Source organism: Podarcis muralis, chromosome 13 (assembly GCF_964188315.1).
Source record: "Podarcis muralis chromosome 13, rPodMur119.hap1.1, whole genome shotgun sequence".
Lineage (NCBI taxonomy): Eukaryota > Metazoa > Chordata > Lepidosauria > Squamata > Lacertidae > Podarcis > Podarcis muralis.
In genome coordinates this window covers 53,572,127-53,596,839 of record NC_135667.1, presented here as the reverse complement: position 1 = coordinate 53,596,839, position 24,713 = coordinate 53,572,127, and the positions used below count along the sequence as shown (strand labels likewise).

The 24,713-nt window shown below is 43.0% G+C and overlaps 1 protein-coding gene across 14 annotated transcripts in view; it reads right to left on the bottom strand.

The window, feature by feature from the left end:
* Nucleotides 1-24,713, bottom strand: part of FHOD3 (formin homology 2 domain containing 3) — a 348,541-nt gene that overhangs the window by 56,096 nt on the left and 267,732 nt on the right. For 9 of the 14 annotated variants that reach the window (XM_077917617.1, XM_077917611.1, XM_077917612.1 and 6 more), the window contains 5 exons: nt 23,628-23,747; nt 14,157-14,291; nt 12,321-12,371; nt 8,369-8,583; nt 1,844-2,161 (listed from right to left, as the gene is read on the bottom strand). In XM_077917617.1, coding sequence (XP_077773743.1) covers nt 1,844-2,161; nt 8,369-8,583; nt 12,321-12,371; nt 14,157-14,291; nt 23,628-23,747 — 839 coding nt within the window. The remainder of the gene's footprint in view (nt 1-1,843; nt 2,162-8,368; nt 8,584-12,320; nt 12,372-14,156; nt 14,292-23,627; nt 23,748-24,713) is intronic. The other 5 variants (XM_077917613.1, XM_077917621.1, XM_077917623.1 and 2 more) reach the window with 3 other exon arrangements.

The window sequence follows — 24,713 nt, the reverse complement described above, 5'->3', positions numbered from 1 at the left end:
AGAACTGAAGTGAGCAAAAGACAATACAGTGGTGCCTCGCAAGACAAAATGAATCCGTTCCGCGAGTCTCTTCGTCTTGCGGTTTTTTCGTCTTGCGAAGCACGGCTATTAGCGGCTTAGCGGCTATTAGCGGCTTAGCGGCTATTAGCGGCTTAGCAGCTTAGCGGCTATTAACGGCTTAGCGGCTTTAAGAAAAAGGAAACAAACTCGCAAGCCCATAGGGAAATTCGTCTTGCGGAACGACTCAAAAAACGGAAAACCCTTTCGTCTAGCGAGTTTTTCGTCTTGCGAGGCACCACTGTACGGGAAATAAGAGTCAGAAAATTCTCTTGCAAAACCAAGGCGCCTTCTCATTTTCCTTATTGCAGGGTTGGGAAACCTTGGGCTCCTGGGCCAGATCTGGGGGGCCATGTACTTCCTCCCATTGCCTGGCCTTGATTTTAGAAAGGTCAGACCCATGAAGAACAGCACAAATGCGGAAACCTGCATGAGATGCAGATGTGGAGCAACTCTCTACTAACTATTTCACTCCCCTTCATACATTCAGATCCTTACAAAAGTACAGAAAATTGAAACTTTAATAAGAATATAGCATCCTTTGGGTATGTGTCAAGAAAGAAAGAGTCCTTTAAAAAGGGCAGTAACTTAATCATAGTCCAGGACTTTTGTAGAGTGGGTTTGGACACTAGAGTCCAAAATGTGATTTTCATTTTCTTGCATAGCTTCTAGAGAGCGAAATATTTTCTTTCCCAGATACCTCTTGGGCTGCATATGCTGCATGCTGAAAACATTAAAAGAGAAGCGCCTGCCAAGGTTACACACATTCTACATTGAGGAAAGTGGAAATCTGCACCTAATTACTGCAGCCCCATAAAAGTGAATGTGAATATCCGATTATCTGATAAAAAGGAGGACAGCAGAGACAACAAGGAGAGGCACTATTGATAAGCACTCTTGCCTATCTCCTTAGAAAGGGTAATGAGAAGCAAGGCCACCTGTGACTGTGATTTCACTATGAACCTGCTAAGAGTGACCACTAGGGATGGAAGAAGCATCGTGTGGACAAAAGCCCTCCAAACATAGCAATACGTTGTCAAACAGTTATTGCAGAGTTGTCGTTTTAAGGAAAAGGGGGAGTTGGATGCACAAGATGTTCTGTATTGAGTTAACAACATGGAATCAGGAGAGATATACGATAGCAAGGAAGGCAGCAACCGAGGAGGGAACAATGATGAACCCTACCCCAGCGCCATATGCAAAAGCGCACCAGTCTCTGAGCCTTTCAGCCAGAAGCCACATGCAATTATAAGCCAGGTGTCTGGGATTTAAAGTGGGGAACAGTGAACTGTCATGCTAGGATCTGAAGTAATACGTGAACGGATAATTCAGAAAAAACCTACGCTTCTGAAAATGGCAAAACTTCTTTGGCAGACAAGGGTCCCAAACATGCAGCGTCACATTTCAGCAAGGGGGAAATAGCAGGGAAGGTTTTCCACAAGTCCAGACCCTCTCCTAAAGGCGAACTTAAAAGGAGTCTTGAAATGTGAATAATGGCTGTTTTTGTAATGAGATTCTAACTAGTAAGGAAACGTCAAGAATACTATCCCCATGGAACAATGCTTTTTAATTAAAGTTCTGATTCTTCTGTCAGTCTGCGCAGAAAACCTCTACTGAACCCTGTGCCCAAAATGTCTAGGAACTGAGGCTTTCAATGGAGGACACACCAGTAAACAAAAACAGATCAATACTTCTCTTACAACAAATGTTAAAATGAAGCTGCTGTTTTAAAATTACAAAAAAAAAAAAAAAGGTCAACTGTTATGGAGAAAATACTTCACTTTACCAGTTTCATTGTCACTGGCCAACTTTTCCTCCCTTTCCTCCCTCTCTAAAGTGCTGCTTGCTGAGGAAATGCTGGATGCAGAACAATTGTCTTTTTCATTCACTTCTTCATTCTGCCTCTCTTTTTCACTTAGTATTGCACCTTCTTCTGCCTCTTGCTCTGGACCTTGCGCCACTCCGCTTCCTGGCTCCACCTCTGCAACCTCTACTTCTTGGGGTGTTTCTGCCCCCTGCTCCAAGTCTGCCCCGTCTTCCTGCTCTGTTTTTGTTTCTGCCTCTGGCTGAGGTTCTGGTTCACATTCAGGTTCACTGGCACTCACTGGTGAAAAGAATAATGGAGAAAGATTCGCTTAAAAACAGTGTTTCGTGCTTCGCACAGTCAAGTGAGTTCCATCAGCCTTCATTTCTCCAAGTGAGTGAAAAGAGAAAGGGGTCTTGCTATCGGTGGCTGCTTTTAAGAAATGGCCGAGCACGGCATTCAGAGGGCAGAGCTCATGTAATAGCACTTGAAGGAAGGCCTTGCTCATGAGACACACCGGAAATCTGCCATTTCCTGCTTGAATAAAGTCTGGTCAAACTTTAACTTTATAAGTGTGTGTGTGTGTGTGTGTGTGTGAAATTTCAACAATATAGGTACAAATATTTGATAATCCCATCTACACTGGGTGCTAAAAGGTTACGAAATGACTCCAAACAAATTATTCTTTCTCTCTTTAAAAGCAGGGAGCAACAGGGGAAAAGAACAAGATCATTTTTGGTTGCTGTATGCTCTGTTGTTGAAAACATGTTTAGGTAAAGGTAAATGGACCCCTGACCATTAGGACCAGTCGCGGACGACTCTGGGGTTGCGGCGCTCATCTCGCTTTATTGGCCGAGGGAGCCGGCGTACAGCTTCCGGGTCATGTGGCCAGCATGGCTAAGCCACTTCTGGTGAACCAGAGCAGCGCACAGAAACGCCGTTTACCTTCCCGCCGGAGTGGTACCTATTTATCTACTTGCACTTTGACATGCTTTCGAACTGCTAGGTTGGCAGGAGCAGGGACTGAGCAATGGGAGCCCCTTCCGTCATGGGGGTTCGAACTGCTAACCTTCTGATTGGCAAGTCCTAGGCTCTGTGGTTTAACCCACAGCGCCACCTGCATCCCTAAAACATGTTTAGAGTGACTGATTTTTCATCTGTTTACACATAGAAAGGTACACATGTGTTAGTTTTATTAGAGCGGCACAGCTTGGAAAGGGCAGTGTCATGCACTGTTGACAGCAAGCATATGTTTCCTCATGGCAATTTATTTCGGAATAGCTACATAAAACACTGGCTTGGCATCTGGCACAAATCTAGCTTCTAGCTGTTTGGCAAGTGGCATAAATTTGTCTCTTAACTGGCGTCTGACACATATTGTTGATTATGCAGTTGATTTCCTCCACCTCATTTGATCACTGACAGCGTGAAATTTAGTCATCATTTCCAGCTAAACCAGCAGATTTTCACATGCAAGATTTCTATATTGTAATGTAAAGAAACGAGAAGGCACCCACAGGTCAAGCAGCTCGCAGTTCTCAAAGACAGAATGGCCATGCAGAAGTGACAGAAAGGTGAATATGTATGTTAATTTTGTGTAGTTGTGAAATCACCTCTTGGTTAAACTATGATACAGTTCTAGATTTTTCCTTCTGACCGGCCTGGCAGTTCTACTTTTGCAGTGTACGCAGTGTCAGAACGGAGACTGCAGCGATATTTTCTTTTCTGATGAGAATTCAGATGACCCAGAAAGGAAGAGAAAAGGAAAGGGAGTCCAATCTAAGCAGTGTAACTTTATAGTGGAAAAATGGGGACCATCTGAAAAAAAAACACACCACTAAAAAAATGAGGTACTACAAAATTAGTTTAAGCCAATAGTAGGCGTTTGGAACATACAAGGTATTAGGAAGTTCTCCTGCACAAATCCCACTGAGATTTACTAGAAGTGAGCAAGAGCACTGTTTTGAGGTTACCTACTCAGGAGTACATTCTGATTAATTATGTCCTGAATCGCTAAAGCATGGGTAAGCAAACTAAGGCCCGGGGTCCGGATCTGGCCCAATCGCCTTCTAAATCCAGCCTGCGGACGGCCTGGGAATCAGCTTGTTTTTACATGAGCAGAATGTGTCCTTTTATTTAAAATGCATCTCTGGGTTATTTGTGGGACGTAGGAATTTGTTCTTTTTTTTTTTTTTTACAGAATATAGTCCAGCCCACCACAAGGTCAGAGGGACAGTGGACTGGGCCCTGCTGAAAAAGTTTGCTGACCCCTGCTCTAAAGGGAGGTCAAAACATGAATTTCTAATGCCATGCAACAAAGTCTATCTTCAGATTTTTCAGCAACAACTCCTGAGAGGTGGATGACTATTAGGAAACAACAATTTGAGATTTGACATATCTTCTTAATTTTCTACCTCTCAAATGAACTGATTCATAGATAGATATAGATATGAGCTAGTATATCAGCAAAATTCAAGTTCAACATGTAAAGGCAATGTAAATAGCAATGCCAATTTGAAATACAGCTGAAGCTTTTGGGATGACCCACGAACAGAGAACTTGAAGCTTTTCTGATTCTAGCAAGATACACAGAAGGTACAGTAGTTCTACAGATCATGAGAGCTACATCAGTGATGGGGAACATGTTGCTCTTCAGATGTTGTTGGATTCTAACTCCATTCATCCCTGACCACTGACCATGCTCGCTGGACTGATGGGAGCGAGAGGTCAATAACATCTGAACAGTCCCATGTTCCCCATTCCAACTGCATACTTTTGATTGCTAGTATTGGTGGCAAATTCTTATTTGGAGAAATTCAAATTAAAAGCCCTTGAGAATTTGCTAACATTACTAGTATTTCAGGCTGACTCTAACTGAATCAGACCAGAGTTGGGTCTGACTCAAAATAGTGAGCGGTTTTATAAACTTGGGGCATTTCTTGACAGGGACAATGGAATTCAAGTTCTCTCTGCCCCCTAGAATTGAATCAGGAGGCAGAAAAATCTAGACTTCTGACCGCTGGCGCATTTCACTGCCTCCACCACATGCAACAGTCCCAAAACTTGCCAAGTCCTCCCCGCTAGGAGTTTCACAGTCTATGAATGGAGCCAAACTCTACCACAGATTACCAGATGCTGGGGACAAACAATAATGGAAAACTATCCCCCTCATAACCTGCTTGTGAACTTCCAAAGGCAGCTGAAAGTTGGGTTACTACATAATCTTTTGTCTGACCCACCCTTCACCTACAATTCCCATCAGCCCCAGAAATCACAATTGGTGCCTAACCAGACCAGGTATGGGAAAGCTGGTCAGATGCTTTTAGGAGTTTCCCCATGAAAAAAAACCGCTAACATGTCACACAGCCACTATATCCAATAGGTCTGTCTATCCATCCATTCATTCATCCATCCATCCAGCTACAGGGCTTAACTGTAGCAAAAATTCTAAGCAGTCTACAGTTTTTGCACCTAGATTAGTCAGTCAGACGTTCTAGGAACTTCTGTCTCACATAGTTTATTTCCTTTATTTACCAAGGGTTCAGTCTACAGTTTAGACTATTCACTAATCTACTGCATTTTTGTAGTAAGTCTGGAATTGTACACCCATTTACAAGGGATTAAGTCCTAATTAACTTAATAGGACTTGCATTTCAGGAGACATATATAGGATTCCACTACTAATGAAGGATCTGCAGTTTTGATTTTGTATTCAATCATTTCCCATAAATAACGTAGGTGGCCTCTTTTAGTATGAAAAAGGGGAAACAAACGGAATTGCTTTGTGCATGTCAAATATACTTGTGTGTATAACAACCGAAGATGTAATTTCCCCCTTATTTGGGGGGGACGTTTGTTTTCTAACATGACTTTCCTTCTCATGGACCAAGCCATCCCATCTTCCCTGGAGAAAATCAAGATTCCACATTACTTGTAGGGTTTTTTAAAAATTACGGTTGTTGTTTTTTATATAGCATAAACAATCTGGCCAGATTTGTGAATTGAGTAGTCCTCAAGTTTCTCAAAATCCCATTACGGAAACGAAGCAAAGTTTTGGAAATGCAAATAATCCAAATGCTATTGAAAAGTGTGGTGGAGATACGTAATGTGCAGTACGTGAACCTGCGTGAACTCTCAGTATTTGGAAAACAGACTGTCTTCATGGGTAAGCAAAGGATTTGAGAAAGGTTGCTCCTAATTTCCCAGTGTGCTGCAGCCTTTCAAAGTAACAATGGAAATGTAAGTGCACCTCTCCAACATTCAGATGGGACCTGTAACCCTTTCTGAATCCAAAATATTCACATTCATTCAAGTGAATAATTTTTGCTGGGAAACTAAGATCAACAGGGTTTCGTTCCTTGTAATTGTGTCTATGACAGCAGTTTCAAGGCATGGACCATTTGCATTCAGAGATCTTTACAGAGATGGATGTTTCCCTTAATATTGAAAGTGTTTGCTGTCTTTATCTCATTCATCTGTGCAAATTTCCACAACGTTGCTCATTTGCGTCAGGTGCTCCTCTGGAAAAGCCCTAAACACCTGCCATCTGCTGAAAGCAACTCCACACCTCAACCGCAGAGAGTTAGCCTATGCACCTGTTATAAATCTATTCCCCACACATACCAAAGAGCTCCATTTTATAATGTAATGCTTGGAAGGACTCCCAGAGACATATGCTAAAATAATCATCATAAAAGAGATAGTTGCTCTCCATGCAGAGATTTGAAAAATCCTAACGGTAGGGGGAAATGAGGTGAGTTGTGTGTGTGTTTCTTTCTTTTAAAGCCTGACACTGGGTTTGAATAACTGCCATTCTGAATAAAAGTGATTTCACAGATACACAATCTTGGTAGGAACTCTCCGATACTGAGAAAAAATAGAAACCATGCAAACTAAAATCCAGTTTGACAGCAGCACACCCTAAGTCAGCATACAATATCCATTCTCCCTTCAGATGGTAGTTCTTTAACAGCATGCTTCAAGCAATAGCAGCCAATAAAGCCCAAGAGCCCAAGTCATAGAGGCATCATCAAGTCAAAGCACATGAAGGGCTGTCAGATAGATCTTGGAGCAGTTTTGTTCTGGGTTGCACCAGAGGGCAGGACTTGAACCAATGAGCTCAAATTACAAGGAAAAGAATTTAGACTGAAAGCTTGGAAGATCTTGCAGGTGGTGCAAGCTGCTCAACAGTGGAACAGTCTGCCTCAAGAGGCAGTAGACTCTCCTTTGCCAGAGATTTTAATGTAGAGATTGGATGGCTACCCGTTGTAGTGGATTTCCTGAATCAGCGGGGGAAGACTTTTGATGTACCAACTCTATGATACTATGATAGTGAGAACTGGCATTCAGCATGCACCAGCCCCAGAAATATTCATGCATCATAACAGAGAAAGTATTTTCAGGATTGGATTCCCGCTGAGGAAGAAGTGAACAATCTTACCTTCAAGTACAAAAGTCACATATATAGACAACACATTCATCATCAGCTTTCCAAAGAAACTACATAAGATGCTGATCATGTGCATAAACCAGCCAAAATAAGTATTTTTGTCCCCCGGATCTCAATAGGAATGATTTAGGCATGTGCTTTAACACGTCATTGAAATAAATGTGATTTAACAGTGATTAATGGGGGTTAGATAATGCTTCTGATTTCTTCTTCACTTTTTACCCACATAATTGCATTTGGTGTATTATAAAGCTATTAAGAGTTCTGCTATACATCTAAGACTGAATGCAATGCCACCCCCACCAATAAAAACAACTTTTCATCTCTTTTTTCCCCATTCACTATTGCCTTGCCACTTATTTCGGTACCAAATCATCACATCTCTTTCAGAGATTCCTTAAGCATAATAATAATATTAATAACTACAATTATATTTTTACCCCATATTTCCTATTAAAAATTAAAAATATGATTAACAATAATGTAAACCTAATACATATAAAATACAAATTCAGGAACATTCGAATTGGCATGTGTATACGCGAGTTTGCCACTTTCCTGTCACCAATTTTGAAATTCTCAAGAGTTTCAAAAGCAGCTTGGCTCTTGGGGTCAAGGGGACAAGATGTTAAAAGCCACCCAAGGTACACACATGACCTAACATAAGCATGGTTATTCCAAGGTGCAGTCTAGCTAAAATTAAACATTTTAAGTCCCCCCATGCTGAACTCTCCCATTAAAGCCAATTCATCTAACATGTTTAATTTTAGCTGGACCACATACTTTTCACATACTTTTAGTGTTTTGACTTTGTAAGCATTGATATGCCAGGATCACAACACCAAATGCAATCGGTGAAATCAGAATAGCATGCCAAATTTTGCAATTTGTTTGTAAGGTATCAAACCTACATCTAAGAGAAAGGATTGACAGCAAAAGATTTCAACATTTTATGAAAGTGCGATACCTTGAAATCTATACTGGTGTATCTGCTTAAACAACTGAGAAGCAATTATTAAGAGGTGCCAATTTCCCCTTCAGAGTTCATTGGCACTTACCTTCTGAGGTCTGAGATGCCCTGCGAGTTGTCACAGGGGACTTGGGCTCCTCCTGAGAATCTGTTGAAGTGGGGCTCGCAGATGTCGGAATGGGAGAGGTTGGGACGGAAGAAGAGCCCAAGTTCAAGGACAAGTCACTCTTGCCCCGACATAAACTCCGACTTCTCAGCTCCTTCTCGTACTCTTCGGCTGCCAATTTCTCCAAGTATTTGTATCTGGAAGTCAAATTCCAAAGGGATTTCGTAAAGAAGGAGAAAACGGTTGCCGGTGCTTGTTTATAGCTGAAGCACCTGCGAGGAAAGTTCTGACTTCTTGACGCATGAGGAACACGGCAAAACTGACTGCTGGGCTAAACTTTGGTGGGAGGGGGGCCAGGATGGAAGGCACCAGAGCGGGGGGGGGGGGGGGAGAGAAAAACAAGCAAAACCCAGCTACGTTTATAGTCCTGATGTCGAACAAAAGGATAATATTAAGAAGTCCTCAGGTGGAGCACTTTGAAGAAAATGGTCTTCTTCCCCATGGAAACATTTACAATCTCTTCCCTTTTCCTTCACAAAAATGTCTCTCAGATCCCCAAATGTTAAAAGACCCAGTCCCAGTCTTGCTGAAGAGAAAGGGGAGGAAATTTTAGTGCCTCGCAGGAAAATAGATCTTGCAGAAAATAATACCACTTACAAATGTTTGGACTAAGAACTGTCTGAGTCTCTGAACCTGCTTCTATTTGCACTGGAATTCACTTTGTTCTCTTGAGCGTCTACAATGGAAACTTTTTTTTTTTTTTAATTCTAAAAGATTTCTCGGCCGGACTCAAGACATTCAATAGCTTGGATATGACGTCACATATAGTTTATTCATCAAAGTCAGTTGAAAAGAACAAAGATACATCTGTTTTGCATTTTAGGCAGGCAAGACTTGCTAACTGTTTATTAAGACCAGCTACCAATCATATTCTCCATACAATTCTTTATATGTTCAGACCAAAATAGCTTCGGAATATGTGTGTCTTCCAGATGTCTGCTAATTTTATCCACCATTATTTGCCCATGGAGTACATTAATTGATGCAGATGTAAAAGTAGGCTGCTGACTCCGTTTGTCCTACTCAGAAGTGAACTGCTCACAAAGGTGAATCGAGACTAACTTCTTGCATCCCTGACTCTGTTTGGCTTCCAATATCTGACTGCACTAAGCATTTCATAACAATACAAAACGGGGCAAGATAGAGATCTTCCTTCTGCACAATGCTGCATTGTTTCTCAGATTCTCACCATCTTTTCCCTTAATCAAAACTGGAAGCATGCTTCAGTTTTACACCTGAAATGGTTTACAGTGTGAAAGAGTAAAAATTACCTGGCTCAGAGGACCTCACCTCCCGCGTGTCACTGTTTGAAAAGAGGTAGACACTGACAAGAGACTAATGCAGAAATGCAAATGCAATGGGAAGCCTCCCCTGGGTGATTCTGTTGCATCTTGCATTAAGAGGGATGGAATGATCCAATCGCGCCTAATGCAGAGATGGAGCAGATTGCCAGATCTCAGTGGAAGCTGACCGGAAAGCAAGATGAGTGAATCATGCAAATGCACAGCATGCAGTCTCCTCCTCGGGGTGGACGCTTTTAGGAGCCGGTATAAACAAGGAAAGGTTGCGCTAGTGAACATTGCATCCAGTAAGGACGAGGCTGCGTTGCCACCAACCCCGGAAAATAACAGTGCCTGTTATTCAGTAAATGCTAAATTATATAGTCAATACATGGGTACACATGTAGTTCCAAGTGCACAGCCATTGCAGATAACGAAGATCTCTTTCATAAACGTTATGCCACATGCAGCGTTGCAGGATCTGGTTTCAAGGGTGTGCAAAACCATTTTCAGTAACACAGTCAAGCTTTTTCTCAATGCTAAGCAATTTGGGTTCCATGTGATGTAGAAGTGCCCACAGAATTTGGAAAGTGATTGTAAAGGATGGCTATAAAATAGGAAATGTTTCTAGCATTTACAGTATACACAGCCAGTTCAATAAATTGTGATTCTCTATGAGAGCTAAGCTGTTACCTCTCCCAAATGAGTAGATCATGGGTAGTCAATCTTTTTATATCTACCGCCCACTAACGCATCTTTCTTGATGGTAAAATTTCCTTACCGCCCACCAGTGCTTGATGGAAGGAGGATTCAGCTTGTGCCATACTGCCCCACCTAGAATCCTGAAACACCCACTAGTGGGCGGAAGGGACCAGGCTGACTACCCCTGGAGTAGATGGATTCATAAGTGACACAGGTAGCAGGGGTTTGTAGCCTGTTTGGATTGAAACAGGCATAACAGTGGGTCTCCCTACAGCTTGGAATCGTGGCTGCAGTGCTATCTGACTCTTCCGTGTTGTACTGCCACCTGTTCCCTCCCTTAGCAGGTTAGAAGAAAACCATTCCAAGGGATGGGGAGGGAGGGCTGCATATGCTTTGGCACATTTGCCAAGAAGGTTGGCCACCATTTCTCCAAAGGATCATTTATCTAAAACATGGTGAAGTAAAGCTAAAGGGACCCCTGAGCATTAGGTCCAGTCGCGGACGACTCTGGGGTTGCGGCACTCATCTCGCCTTATTGGCCGAGGGAGCTGGCGTACAGCTTCCGGGTCATGTGGCCAACATGACTAAGCTGCTTCAAGCGAACCAGAGCAGTGCACGGAAACACCGTTTACCTTCCCACTGGAGTGGTACCTATTTATCTACTTGCACTTTGACGTGCTTTTGAACTGCTAGGTTGGCAGGACCAGGGACCGAGCAACGGGAGCTCACCCCATCGCGGGGATTCGAACCGCCGACCTTCTGATCGGCAAGCCCTAGGCTCTGTAATTTAACCCACAGCTGCAAGGAAATGGTTGGTTGGCATCCATCTGTCTCAGGAGACAATGGATGAGTTTGCCTTTGAGGGTGAAGTCAAACTGTTGTAGGGCTATAGTGCCTGCTGTGGCTGTAGAGACCTGTAGTGAGAGACATGTTTTGTTGCAGCTGGGGCAGATGAAAGTGCCCGCTTGTGCTGCTGAAGATGCACCATGGCAGTTCTTCTCTCTGCACTCCTGCCAGCAGTCATTCCTCCCCTGGTCACTGCTATGGATGCAGGACCTGACTGATTCTATCCAGCCTCTGTTTGTCTTTTGGCAGGTTGCAGTTTTAGGTATTTTTTTCAAATGGTGTTTTGTACTTCTGGAAACCCTGGGGCTCTCCCAAGCACGTTGATACCAAACCTCTTATTTCTCAGTAACCCTTCCAAAACTCGTCGCCTGACTTCACTATTAGAAGAAGTGATGTTTGGACTGAAGGATGCAATGTGTGCAACATGATCAATATGTCCTATCTGTTTAAAGAGGCAGTCATGTTAGCCTGTCTTTCTGCAAATGATACTATAAAAATTGCAGGTAGCACTTTGCTCTCGTATTATTGAGGCTATGTGACTTTTAACTATGGCTGTAGAAGCTCTCTACATGGGATTCTTAGTTTTTCAAAACTCAAAATAGAGTGCTGTCCTTCCTTTGCCTTTCCAACCATACAACAGCCAGCTGAAGGTCTGGTGGAAGTTCTGAATCAAACCTAGTCTCCAAACTCAGCAGACCTCCCACGCCACTTCTTTTGCAGATTTCTCTGCTATAGGCTTCTTGTGAAGTAGCTGAAAGTCTTGGCTGACAGTTTCAGAACTCTCTCCCTCCCTCCCTCTCCCTCTCTCTCTCTCTCTCTCTCTCTCTCTGCAATCCAAACTATTATTTGTTACATGCCCATTATTCAGTAATGAACATCTTCCTTTATCACGGCTGTGCTTGCCAGAATGAAATAGCGCATGCATTTCTGATTTAAGCCATTCTTTACAAGGCTAACTGGAAGCATGTTTACAAAACCATGCATCTCTCAATAAATGACATAAGAAATGTAAAAAAAAAAGGCCAAAAAGAGTGTAAAGTACCGACCTCTCTTCTCTTGCTTGTCTTAGCTCCTCTCTTTTGTCTAGATAATTACGACTATGAAACAGAGGTGCACAAAGTTACAGGGAAAATAACTTAAATAAAAAGCAGGAAAAGAAGAACATAGCAAGCAGCGAAAGAAATGAAAGCAGCTAAAGCAAAAGAGCTCAGATTCAAATACATTCTTTGGTAAGAGAAATCTGTGATGATGGGTGTAATTTTTAAATGTCAAGGACACATTCTCTCACACACACACACACACTTCTTTGGTACTACGCTGATAACTGATGTTTTTCATAGGTTTGAACCTGTGACCTTGGCGTTATGAGGGCAATGCTCTAAGCAAATGCCATTAAGTCTCCAACCTGCATCAAGTTTTGACCTGAGCTCTACGTCTTGTGAAAGGTATCAAGATTTATTCAGGTGAAAAAAATTAAGAAAAAAATATTTTTAAAAAATCACACACACACACACACAAATATTTGTTCAGGTGTATAGCCACCATAGAAATGGCAACAGTTAACACTCAGGTGTTGATTTCATGAGGCGATGCTAAAACCAATCTGAGATTCTTTCCAAAGATTATGTAAATTGCACTGTGGGAGGCAGTCTTGAGAATCCATTCTTAGATAGGTGACAGCTAAAGGGCAATTTCTCACTAACTTATTGTCCGGGTGACATCCCTTAGATAACCTCAGTACAAAAATATTTCCTTTACATAGAAGATGACCATTTCATTAACAGCCCAGAGCCTGGGGACTCTTTTGTCTCCTTCTGACTTTACTGACTTCTTAGTCGCTGATAAGTTATTGAGCTTTTCTGTTTCATTACAGAACTAGCAAATTATTTTTCCCTTTTGGAAATTATTAGGGCATCATCTTGCACTATGTTAAGCAAATTTACACGCAAATCTCATAACGAAATGATGGTGAAGTAGGTCTCACCAGTTGAACACATTTAATCCTACCAATGTAACTGTGATTTTTCTGCCAAGCAAATCCCATTACTGGGGGGGGGGGGGGGGATCAGCAGCAGACAATGAAAACTGATTTTTCATGTTTTTAAATAAGCATTTATCTGTATGTGGTCACAAACAGCTTCTGAAGTAATTAATGTGGTTCAATAGACCTAAGAAAATTGTCGGTGGATTGAAAACTGTGAAGACAAGGTATTATATATAATCGACTTTTTATTTTGTTCTGTGTATATTGCAATGTTTTTTTTTGTTGCTATGGCCAATGGCTGACATAAATAAAGTTTCATTCATTCATTCATTCATTCATTCATTCATTCAGGTATTACCCTGTGAACTGCCCTGAGACCTGTGGGTATACGGCGGTATACAAATTTAAATACTAATACTAATACTAATACTAATACTAATAATATTTCAACTGACTCCAGATACTCCAGCTAATTGTAAGGCTACAGGGATTTAAATGTGTCAAAGCTATGAAGAGCAGTATTTTATGAAATGCACTTCATACTTTGTACTCTGTGACTTGTGGGAATGGAACCTGAGAAATACCCAGACAAATAGGTGGTTTATCACAGGCATAGGCAAACTTGGCCCTTCAAGATGTTTTGAGACTACAATTCATGCCTGACCACTGGTCCTCTTAGCTAGGGATGATGGGAGTTGTAGTCCCAAAACATCTGGAGGGCTGAGTTTGCCTAAGATGCCACAATTCCAAATTTCTCTTCATGTGCAAATGCAGGTCAGGATGGAGATGCTACCATTTAGGAAGACGGATGGAAGGGTGCATATATTGAATACGGCAAATGACTTTTCAACTCTACTTATAGCAAGATAACAAATCGTGAAATAATTTTCTGTCTTACTTGAACTTGTTTCTTTCTTCCCGCTCTATCCTTTGCAGCCTCTCCTCCCTCTCCTGACGCCGCCTCTCTCTTTCCGCTGCCAAAGACTCCTGGTGCTGCCGATACGACGATGTAAGTAGACCACCCAAGGACGGCCTGCAGACCAAGGAGAAACCAAGACCACATCGCTTCATATTTTTCAATAAAATAGCTTTTCACCTGTCTACTTTTTCTCATTCTAAATACATATACTGTATCCCATGGGTAGGCAAAGAAAGGCCCGGGGGGCCGGATCCGGCCCAATCGCCTCCTAAATCCGGCCCACAGAAGGTCCGGGAATCAGTGTGCTTTCACATGAGAAGAATGTGTCCTTTTATTTAAAATGAATCTGGGTTATTTGTGGGGCATAGGAATTCGTTCACCCCCCTCCCAAAAAATATAGTCCGGCCCCCCACAAGGTCTGAGGGACAGTGGAGTGGCCCCCTGCTGAAAAAGTTTGCTGACCCCTGCTGTATCCCAGCAGCCTGTCTTTTCCATATGTGACTTACAGCAGATCAAAATGTTTATTCGGCTTTACACCCATCATGAGACACAACACAACAAAACAAATCAAATAAAACCGCGGACTCGTACAAACCATAAGTAGTATAACACAGTTCACAACTCACAAGGACAGATATTAGCCATTCATAAGGAAAGTTTAAGATTAAGATTAAAATTTTTAGGCACTACACTAAAATCAATATCTGATGTCATTATAGAAAATTCTTATAACTATCAATAATCAGCTAACATTCCATTCCGTCTCTTGTACGAGAGGACGGCTGTTAGGAATTTAGCAACCTGTAGGGTAATATAAGGATCCACATCTTGAAGAACCCAGGCAAGCTGTAGGTCTACTGGTTTGTCAGCCATAGGCTGGATTATGGAGTTTAGTATACTAGCACGGGCTGAACTGTACAAAGGGCAGATAAACATAACATGATGTCTGGTTCATGCTAAAAGGTGAATTACCATTTTGCACATACTCTGGTAGGGCTTCTGATTAAAACAACAACAACAACAACAACAACAACAACAACAACAACAACAACAACAACAGCCCAATACAGTATTACACTAAGGGCCAATGGGAAAGGATTACCAGCCATTTCACTGATTTGATCAACCCAAAAGTAAAGACCGCTGGAAACCTTTCCCTTTCATTGAAGCAAGCTATTTTCAGGGGTGGTCTTTGGTCATCTTTGCTAATATGGCACTCTGAGCCAGGCCAGGTTTGGCTCCCCCAAATGGGTCGTCTCAATTCTGCACCTTCCCAATTTTGCACCCTCTCAAGCTTGACACCCTGTGTGGGGGAACCACCCGCGCTGCCCTAAATCTGATGCTGCTCTTTTGTAACTGCTGGATGCCATACTTCATTCCAGCACAAAGGTTGGCAGCAGGGCCGGATTTAGGCTGGATGAGGCCCTAAGCTACTGAAGGTAACGGGGCCCTTTATATGTCCAGCTGCCCTTTGTCAACAACAAATTGTCGCTATTTTTTGTGTTGAATATATGCTATATGGCAATTTATGGACCTAATAGGTATCTAAAGCCATTTGCACGTAACAAAGTACTGTATGTATTTTATCAGAGTGATTGTTGAACTGAAATGCAATTAAGAAGTGATATTTTAGGGAGCAGGCTAGCAGGCAGGGGCCATTACTTACATTCTAGGAGCCTACGCAACACAAAACACTGTTGCTGTAAGGTAAAGGCAAAGGGATCCCTGACCGTTAGGGTCCAGTCGTGGATGACTCTGGGGTTGCAGCGCTCATCTCGCTTTACTGGCCGAGGGAGCTGGCGTACAGCTTCCGGGTGATGTGGCCAGCATGACTAAGCCTCTTCTGGTGAACCAGAGCAGTGCATGGAAATGCCGTTTACCTTCCCGCCGGAGCGGTACCTATTTATCTACTTGCACTTTGACGTGCTTTTGAACTGCTAGGTTGGCAGGAGCAGGGACCGAGCAACGGGAGCTCACTCCGTCGCGGGGATTCGAACCACCAACCTTCTGATTGGCTAGCCCAAGAGGCTCAGTGGTTTAGACCACACCACCACCCGCTGTAGGTAGGTTTTATTTTATTTCTTTTTTATCTTATATTTTGGAAATGTACATCTAGTGGTTTTTTTCCTTTAAATTTTTTTGGGGTCCCCAAGAGAGTGGGGCCCTAAGCTATAGCTTGTTTAGCTTATATGTAAAACCGGCACTGGTTGTCAGTCACTGGCTAGGAGTGCCACCACTATGACTTCGCAGCTTCTAGGGAGCGGTTGGAAGCTATGTCCATTCTCTGAGAGCAAGGCATTGCAAGGCAACATCTGAGATGGGCCCTTATGGACTCAGGCATTGCTTTGCAAAGGTGGGTGTGGCGACTGCCGCACAGATGTCTTTCTTACATCTATGCCTTTGCCATAACTTGATGTTATTCGTATTTTTTTTTATTTAATACCCTTCAGTAACTCACATACCAGTGTGCAATCCAAAAAGTCAAAACAGCTAACACAGGAATAAAATGATAAAAGCCCATTAAGAAAACTGCTTATTAGCAGTTTTCAGGCAAAGCAGCACCCCGCTGGAATGACAGAGACAAAACATGCAAGTTAAAACAAGACAAAGAAGGAAGTTATTGTTATGGCTGAACTGAAACTGCTAAATGTTTTCCATGACCACTTTCTGAAGTGCTGAGAATTACATCCCTGTTTCAATTATTTTTTGGCCCTCCCTCTAAACGTGCTTGCTTACTCATTTAAATTGGCCTCACTTTTGGTAACATTATCGCATAGCTAAATCGGATTGGCTAAGCAGTATCATGGTATCATCCTTTCAGTACTTGATTCCTAATTGGGTGGGATCCCCCAATGTGACCAATACAGGAAATTGCAAGGGGCAAATTGCAAGGGGTGGTGGGTCGCTGCATGACACATAAAATAAAAAAGTGAGGCTCTTTTTCTAGAATCAACAGTGGAATAAAAGGCTCACTGCTGGCTATGTGATTTGAACTTTGATACAGCCATCTGTTAAAATGTAATCAAAGGACCGCATGTAACTGTACTCTCTGAAATCGAGGGTGGTCCCTTTTTCCTTACAGGACGTTACCTAAAAGCTCCAATTCCAGGAAAAGAAATCAAGATGGGCCATTTCAGAAGGGCTTATCAAATTCTTGCTTCGGAGTCTCAAGATTGCTGCCCCTGTAATTAGTGGGTGCATTTTTACAGATATTTGTAAGTGAAAGCAGATGTACAGGAGGTTCTCCTGACCTATTTCATCAAGGCATTCGCAATATCCCAAGTTTGGAATGAAAGGGTTAGCTGGGGAGAAAGGAGGAATTGCAGCCCCTTTCTCTAAAAACAAAAGAAGCTAGGTGATCATTGCCACTATTTTAAAACACTTTGGCTTGTAGATGTGCATACAAATATTCAGTTACGCAAGACTTGTGGCAGCTTTTGCCCCACTGGCAACAGATCAATGCAAGTAGGATTTAAACAATTTCTGCGCATTGAATTCGAATCTGTTACATCCCACATGGATAAACATTACATAAGGGGCTATAAAACCCGATATCCCGTAAACTTTGTTTCTGGCACAAAATTACAGATGCAATATCATTGTCCGACTGCTGTCAAGCTAGGTCTGAGCTAAAAAAGGTTGTGAAACGTTCATCAGACGACAAAAGCAACCCCCTTTATCACTGGCTTTTCAAGGTGGCACTGTCGAAGGGGGCGAAAACCTTTGCCTAGTTCCAAAGGTCATAAAGAAGAATGAGGGGGCTGCTTCTGCAGGGAATCTCTTCCCTGCTCATCATTTTATAAGAGATTCCCCATCTTAAAAGAGGCGAATCCTTCTACTCTCTTGGCAAACTGCCTCCAAATGGCAGGGGGTGGGGAGTGGGCAAGAATTGTGCTGCTTCCTTTAAATTGGCAAAAAAACAAACAAACAAAAAAACCCTTGCAAATACACCATTTAAACAAGGCAACTGGCACAGGAACAAGGGAAATGGCTATAATCCCAATAAAGGTAAAGTTAAAGGGACCCCTGACCATTAGGTCCAATCACGGATGACTCTGGGGTTGCGACGCTCATCTCACTTTATTGGCTGAGGGAGCCAGCGTACAGCTTCCGGGTCATGTGGCCAGCATGACTAAGCCACTTCTGGCGAACCAGAGCAGCGCACGGAAACGCTGTTTACCTTCCCGCCAGAGCGGTACCTATTTATCTACTTGCACTTTGACGTGCTTTCAAACTGCTAGGTTGGCAGGAGCAGGGACCGAGCAATGGGAGCTCACCCTGTCGCGGGGATTCGAACTGCCGACCTTCTGATCGGCAAGTCCTAGGCTCTGTGGTTTAACCCACAGCGCCACCCGTGTCCCTCTAATCCCAATAGCCTTATACTAAGCTAGACTGTATGTCCATCTAGCACAGGATTGTTGGCACAAGCTGGCAGCAGCTCTCCTGGGTTTAAGGCAGAGGATTAAACCTAGGACCTTCTGCATAAAAGGAGTTGCTCTACAACTCTTCCCCAAAGACAATCCCTCTCATGCTTTGATAAATGACAAATGACAACAAAGCGAGGCAACACACTTCTGACCGGTTGGACCCTTGGGATCAGTCCAGAAAGCACAATCCTCATTCTCGCTCAGCAACATTTGTTCTGACTGCACTAAGTACATGCTTCCTGATTGACTTGGATCAGGGGCAGATTTAGGAGAGCACGACTGGTTCAGTCGCACTGGGCATAGAGCCTCAGGGAAAAGGGTGGCGCTGTGGTCTAAACCACTGAGCCTCTTGGGCTTGCCAACTGGAAGGTCGACGGTCTGAATCCACACGACAGGGTAAGCTCCCGTTGCTCTGTCCCAGCTTCTGCCAGCCTAGCATGTCGAAAGCACACCAGTGCAAGTAGATAAATAGGTATCGCTGTGACAGAAAAGTAAACGGCATTTCCGTTTGCCCTGGTTTCTGTCACGGTGTTCCGTTGTGCCAGAAGCGGTTTAGTCATGCTGGCCACATGGCCCGGGAAGCTGTCTGTGCACAAACGCCGGCTCCCTCAGCCTGAAAGCAAGGTGAGTGCCGCAGCCCCATAGTTGCCTTTGACTGGACTTAACTGTCCAGGAGTTCTTTACCTTTACCTTTTTTAAAATTAGAGCCTCAGGGGCACCACAATGATGATGTAGAATTCAAGGGGGGGCACAGGGTTTGCACAGGGCACTGCTGAAATTTTAGATCCCAAGGTCCACCAATGCTCGGATTATCCCAGGAGGAAAATGATAAGGGGGAACGGAAAGATTAGGGTTAAAAATGGTACCAAAGTAGTAGCAGATGGTGCAGACAAAGACTACAAACAACTTAGAAAAAAGGCAAAGCCAAGTAATTTTCAGGAACCATTTCATCCCTCACACAAACACAACAGAACCTCCAGTGTTTTGCAAAACTTGTGAACCCTACAATACCCTTGTTAATTTCAGGATGGCGCTACATGTTACTGATGGCATAGTGATATCATTGAAAACAGTGTTTGCACACAGACTTGCCCCTTTGTCCCCAGAAACGCATCTCTCCTGGCGATGTAGAAATCCAGTTACAGGCTGGCAAGATTGCGTCCTTTTCTTTTGCTTAATAAGAAGTCACAGTCACAAAGGTGGAGCTGTAAATGTGCCAGTATCTCTCTACAACCGGCAACATAAGATTGCACTGCACTTAAAACTTGTCCGGTAGGATCCCCGAAGGCTAACGTACATTTTATAAACACATTTATAAACACAACGATTTCTTTGGGGGGGGGGGGAGTGGGGTAGGTTGCAGAGAAATGAGGCCAGCCTTGTAGCGCAACAGCTGGTGCGAGCTGTTTCTGAATTTGCACTGTGAAGGAATCGGCCTTGACTCTCCTTGACTGCTTGTGTATATAATGGGAATGTATGTCTTGCTTATATGGCTAGTTGAGGAGTGCATGGTTAGCTTGAAACTCTAGCATGTGCCCTGAGTCTACTGTGACATCAAGGCATAGGCGTCTGCCACTGCTGATGTGTCTAACAACACATGTCTCTCTGAGGGTGGGAAATTTTAAAGCGCTAAGCTTCCCAAGGGGAGGAGCGCAACTGACAGGTGACATTTAAATACACAGACAGACAGGAGGTGAGCAGATCAAGGGTATCTTACATGATATAGAGAAGATTGGGGATTTCAAGGTTTCAAGGAACAAAGGCTGACTTGTGAGCTTAGGTAAGTTCAGGGTCTGAATAGATATGGGCAAGTGGATATCTTTAACCGATTTTACTCTGCTTTTTCTCCAAAGGAAATATCTGAGTTTTTTTTTGTTATATTGGGCATCTCATTTCTTTCTAACGTTTATATGTATTACAGTGGTACCTCACAAGACGAATGCCTCGCAAGACAAAAAACTCGCTAGGCGAAAGGGTTTTTTGTTTTTTGAGCTGCTTTGCAAGACGATTTTCCCTATGGGCTTGCTTCGCAAGACGGAAACGTCTTGCAAGTTTGTTTCCTTTTTCTTAAAACCGTTAATACAGTTGCGACTTGACTTCGAGGAGCAACTCATAGCACGCGGTGTGGTAGCCTTTTTTGAGGTTTTTAAAGACTTTGGTGATTTTTGAAGCTTTTCCAAACCTTTCCCGACACCGTGCTTCGCAAGGCGAAAAAAATCGCAAGACGACAAAACTCGTGGAACGAATTAATTTCGTCTTGCGAGGCACCACTGTATACTGTTTCGAGGGCTTTTGGGGTTGTTTACCGGTACTTCTTTAGTCAAGTGGTGCATACATTTTATGAAAGTGAAATAATTCTCTTTTTTTTCATTCTAGTAAATGCAGTTCTTGTTTCATAATCCCTTCATGGCCTCAGCTTATTCTAAACACTTCCATGCTTAGAGCTTCAACATCATGCTGCCTAAGGAGGTTTCAGAGAGATCTCAGGGAGATTTTGGAGGCTGTTTGATAAGTGGCAGCTTGGTAAATAGTCTCTCATCCGGTGGTGAGGGAGGGACCACTGTGGCCTGGTCTCCCTTCCCCAGGAAAACATGGACCCATGGAGGGCTGGGCTGTGTCAGTCAGTCAGTCTGCCTGTCTCTTTCTGGGGCACACAAAACCCAACAAGCATTTCCCCCCCAAAGAATAAAAGTTACAATAATAACAAAATATTTAAACCACAGAATTTAAAAAGAATGGTATAAAAGTGGTCAGCAAACATAAAGCAAACGCAAACTTGGCTGGCAGAGATACGAACAGGCCGCATCAAAAGCTCAGGAAAGCTAAAACACATTTGTCTGGCCGCCAAATGGCACCAGGTGAGCATCAAGGGAGAACGTTCCATAGTTGAGGTGGTGCCACCTAAAAGGGACCACCCCACCTGTAAAGGAGTCCAAGCAGTTCTTCAGGTACCCTGGTCCCAAGTTGTGAAGGGCTTTAAGGATCAACCAAGCACTTTAAACTGAATTGGGAGCCTTGCACATCTGCACTGTGATCATAACACCCACTTCCAGTTTCAGAAGTTCATTAACTCTTAACATACTACCTTGAGTATAAATTAAACAACTAACCACTGTTCCTCTCCAATGATTTAAGTGCTTTTGAGGTACAATTCTTCCAATGTTTCTACAATAACTTTTACAATGCTCAAAGAATGAGATTATTTCTCCCAGTGGCTCCACCTGAGGCTAATAGAAGCGGCTGGGGGGCCTGATTTGGATTGGAGTGGATTGGATTTTGGGGGGAAGGGGAGGAGGGGAAAGAACGATTAACTCTTTGCTACTTCCTAATTGGGGAACTGTTCCTCTTGCATTTTATGGCCTTTTGGCCAATGTTTTTTCTTTTCATTATATTTTATGTTTATTATCTCGTTTTCCTATTCTGCAAGAATACACTCATAAGATTATAACATCACCCACTTCTCTGGACGAGAAAACCTTTTCTCCCCGCCCCTCTCTCTGTGTAAATACCTTTTTGCAAAATAGCAACACTCCAGCATGTTGTAAAATAAAGTTTTGACATAAGAAAACATTTTCTTCTTTTTACATAACCCTAGAACTGTGAAAATACCACCTTCCAATTTGACACTCTGTGATTTGGGGGCTCTTCCAGAATTTGTATGTGTCTGTGAAATTATTTCAAAGGCTGAGGTGGGGAACTTTCTCGTGAGTTGAGGTTAACTTTGTTTCACTGCTGCGGAAAACCTCCTAGCAGCAACCACATCCTGATCTCATTTCATGGCACTAAGGGCATGTGCTGACAACTGAGAGGAGATTTGCTGCTGCTCTATTAAGCAGTGACAAAATAAAAGTTCAAGAAAGAAGATAATGACTTTTGTAAATCAAGAAAATCTTTAATTAAAAAAGATATATTAATAGCCCATGAAACAAACTCCTAGACAAAAGTGATCTTGTATAGTAATGCTGTTAAAGTTATGTATTACTGTATTGCATTTGCATATAAATAAAATCTAACAAAAAATCCAACAGAAAAAAAGAAAGAAATAAGATAATGGCTGCCAGTAATGATTAATTAATTTGTTATTTATATCATACCCTTCAGCAATGGATGGGTAACAATCAAATACACTGGCAAGCCCCCTCTCAACTTGCAAATTATTCTTTCTGTCTGAAATCTTTCCACTGCCGCTACCACCACATCTTTCATAGAATCACAAGAGTTGAACGATGCCTTGAAGGTAATCCAATCCAATTCACTGCCTAGTGCAGGAAAGCCAAACCTAGACCAACCTGGATCCATTGCTGAACTCTTCTAGGAATCATAGAATCATAGATTCTCCCTCCTCTATGTGACATCCTTTTATATATTTGAACATGGCTATCATATCACCCCTTAACCTCCTCTTCTCCAGGCTAAGCATGCCCAGCTCCCTTAGCCATTCCTCATAAGGCATCGTTTCCAGGCCTTTGACCATTTTGGTTGCCCTCCTCTGGACACGTTCCAGTTTGTCAGTGTCCTTCTTGAACTGTGGTGCCCAGAACTGGACACAGTACTCCAGGTGAGGTCTGACCAGAGCAGAATACAGTGGCACTATTACTTCCCTTGATCTAGATGCTATACTCCTATTGATGCAGCCCAGAACTGCATTGGCTTTTTTAGCTGCCGCGTCACACTGTTGGCTCATGTCAAGTTTGTGGTCAACCAAGACTCCTAGATCCTTTTCACATGTACTGCTCTCAAGCCAGGTGTCCCCCATCTTGTATTTGTGCCTCTAATTTTTTTTGCCCATGTGCAATACTTTACATTTCTCCCTGTTAAAGTTCATCTTGTTTGTTTTGGCCCAGTTCTCTAATCTGTCAAGGTCGTTTTGAAGTGTGATCCTGTCCTCTGGGGTGTTACTGTCCTCTGGGGTCCTAGAATGTAACTCTATAAACCACTTTGAAACCAGATTCGGTCAAGGAAAGCATATCAATATTTTAACTTATTTTCAATTAATTTTTGTTCACGCTGTTTTCTTACCAACCTCTCAATTTTGGCCTCTTCGGGTGGCGATGTAGCATGGCGAGAATTGGGTGTTGTAGGTGTACTTAATCCAGAATGAGGTAACATGGAAGAACAGGAGTTGTTGCTGTAGCCACTGTACCTGAAGTTGACAGAAGCGGAAAAGGTCACTTCATAATCAGGTCAACAACATGCTGTTTTCATCAATGCACTACAAAAGGATCCCTGGGTTAATAGTGTGCTAGAGGTCCACAGACAAAAACAAACCGCCCAGTCAGTACAAATGCATTTGTAATATTCAGCACTGTTTGGTTTTTGTTGCCCCGTCATAAAATTCACAATTGGCAGAATTCCAGTTTAAATCTGCCAAATCTATGCATCCTTGGCTGTCCGGTCAACCACCGCTCATCCTCCAACTCTCGCTTTCCTGCTCACATCATTTCTGCTAATAGTGCACAATCCCTCACATCTCTAGACCCTATTTAGGGTGTTGTGGGGTTTTTTGCCCCAGTCCTATTATCTCTGCCCCGCTGCAATTTAGTTTCTCTGCCACCCAGTGGTTTCTCAGGTTCCTGTTTTTCTGACAACACTTTATGTTATGTACTGAAGTTCTCACCATGGGCCAGCAGGGGGATACTGTAGATAGTTATGCAAATACGGGATCGAAAGTGACGTTCAGTGATTGGATAGTTTTAGAAAATTGTTACAGTTACATTGTAAAGGCAAAGGGACCCCTGACCATTAGGTCCAGTCATGACCGACTCTGGGGTTGCGGCACTCATCTCGCTTTATTGGCTGAAGGAGCCGGCGTAAAGCTTCCGGGTCATGTGGCCAGAATGACTAAGCTGCTTCTGGTGAACCAGAGCAGCGCACGGAAACACCGTTTACCGTCAGAGCGGTACCTATTTATCTACTTGCACTTTGATGTGCTTTTGAACTGCTTGGTTGGCAGGAGCAGGGACCGAGCAACGGGAGCTCACCCCGTCACGGGGATTCGAACCGCCGAAACTTAACACTTTACCTTGTCCCATTTGCCTTCACCATAGTGCCTTCTGATCAGCTTCACAGTACTCTTCTCTCCCTTTCTCGACAGGATTCCCTCCTGATC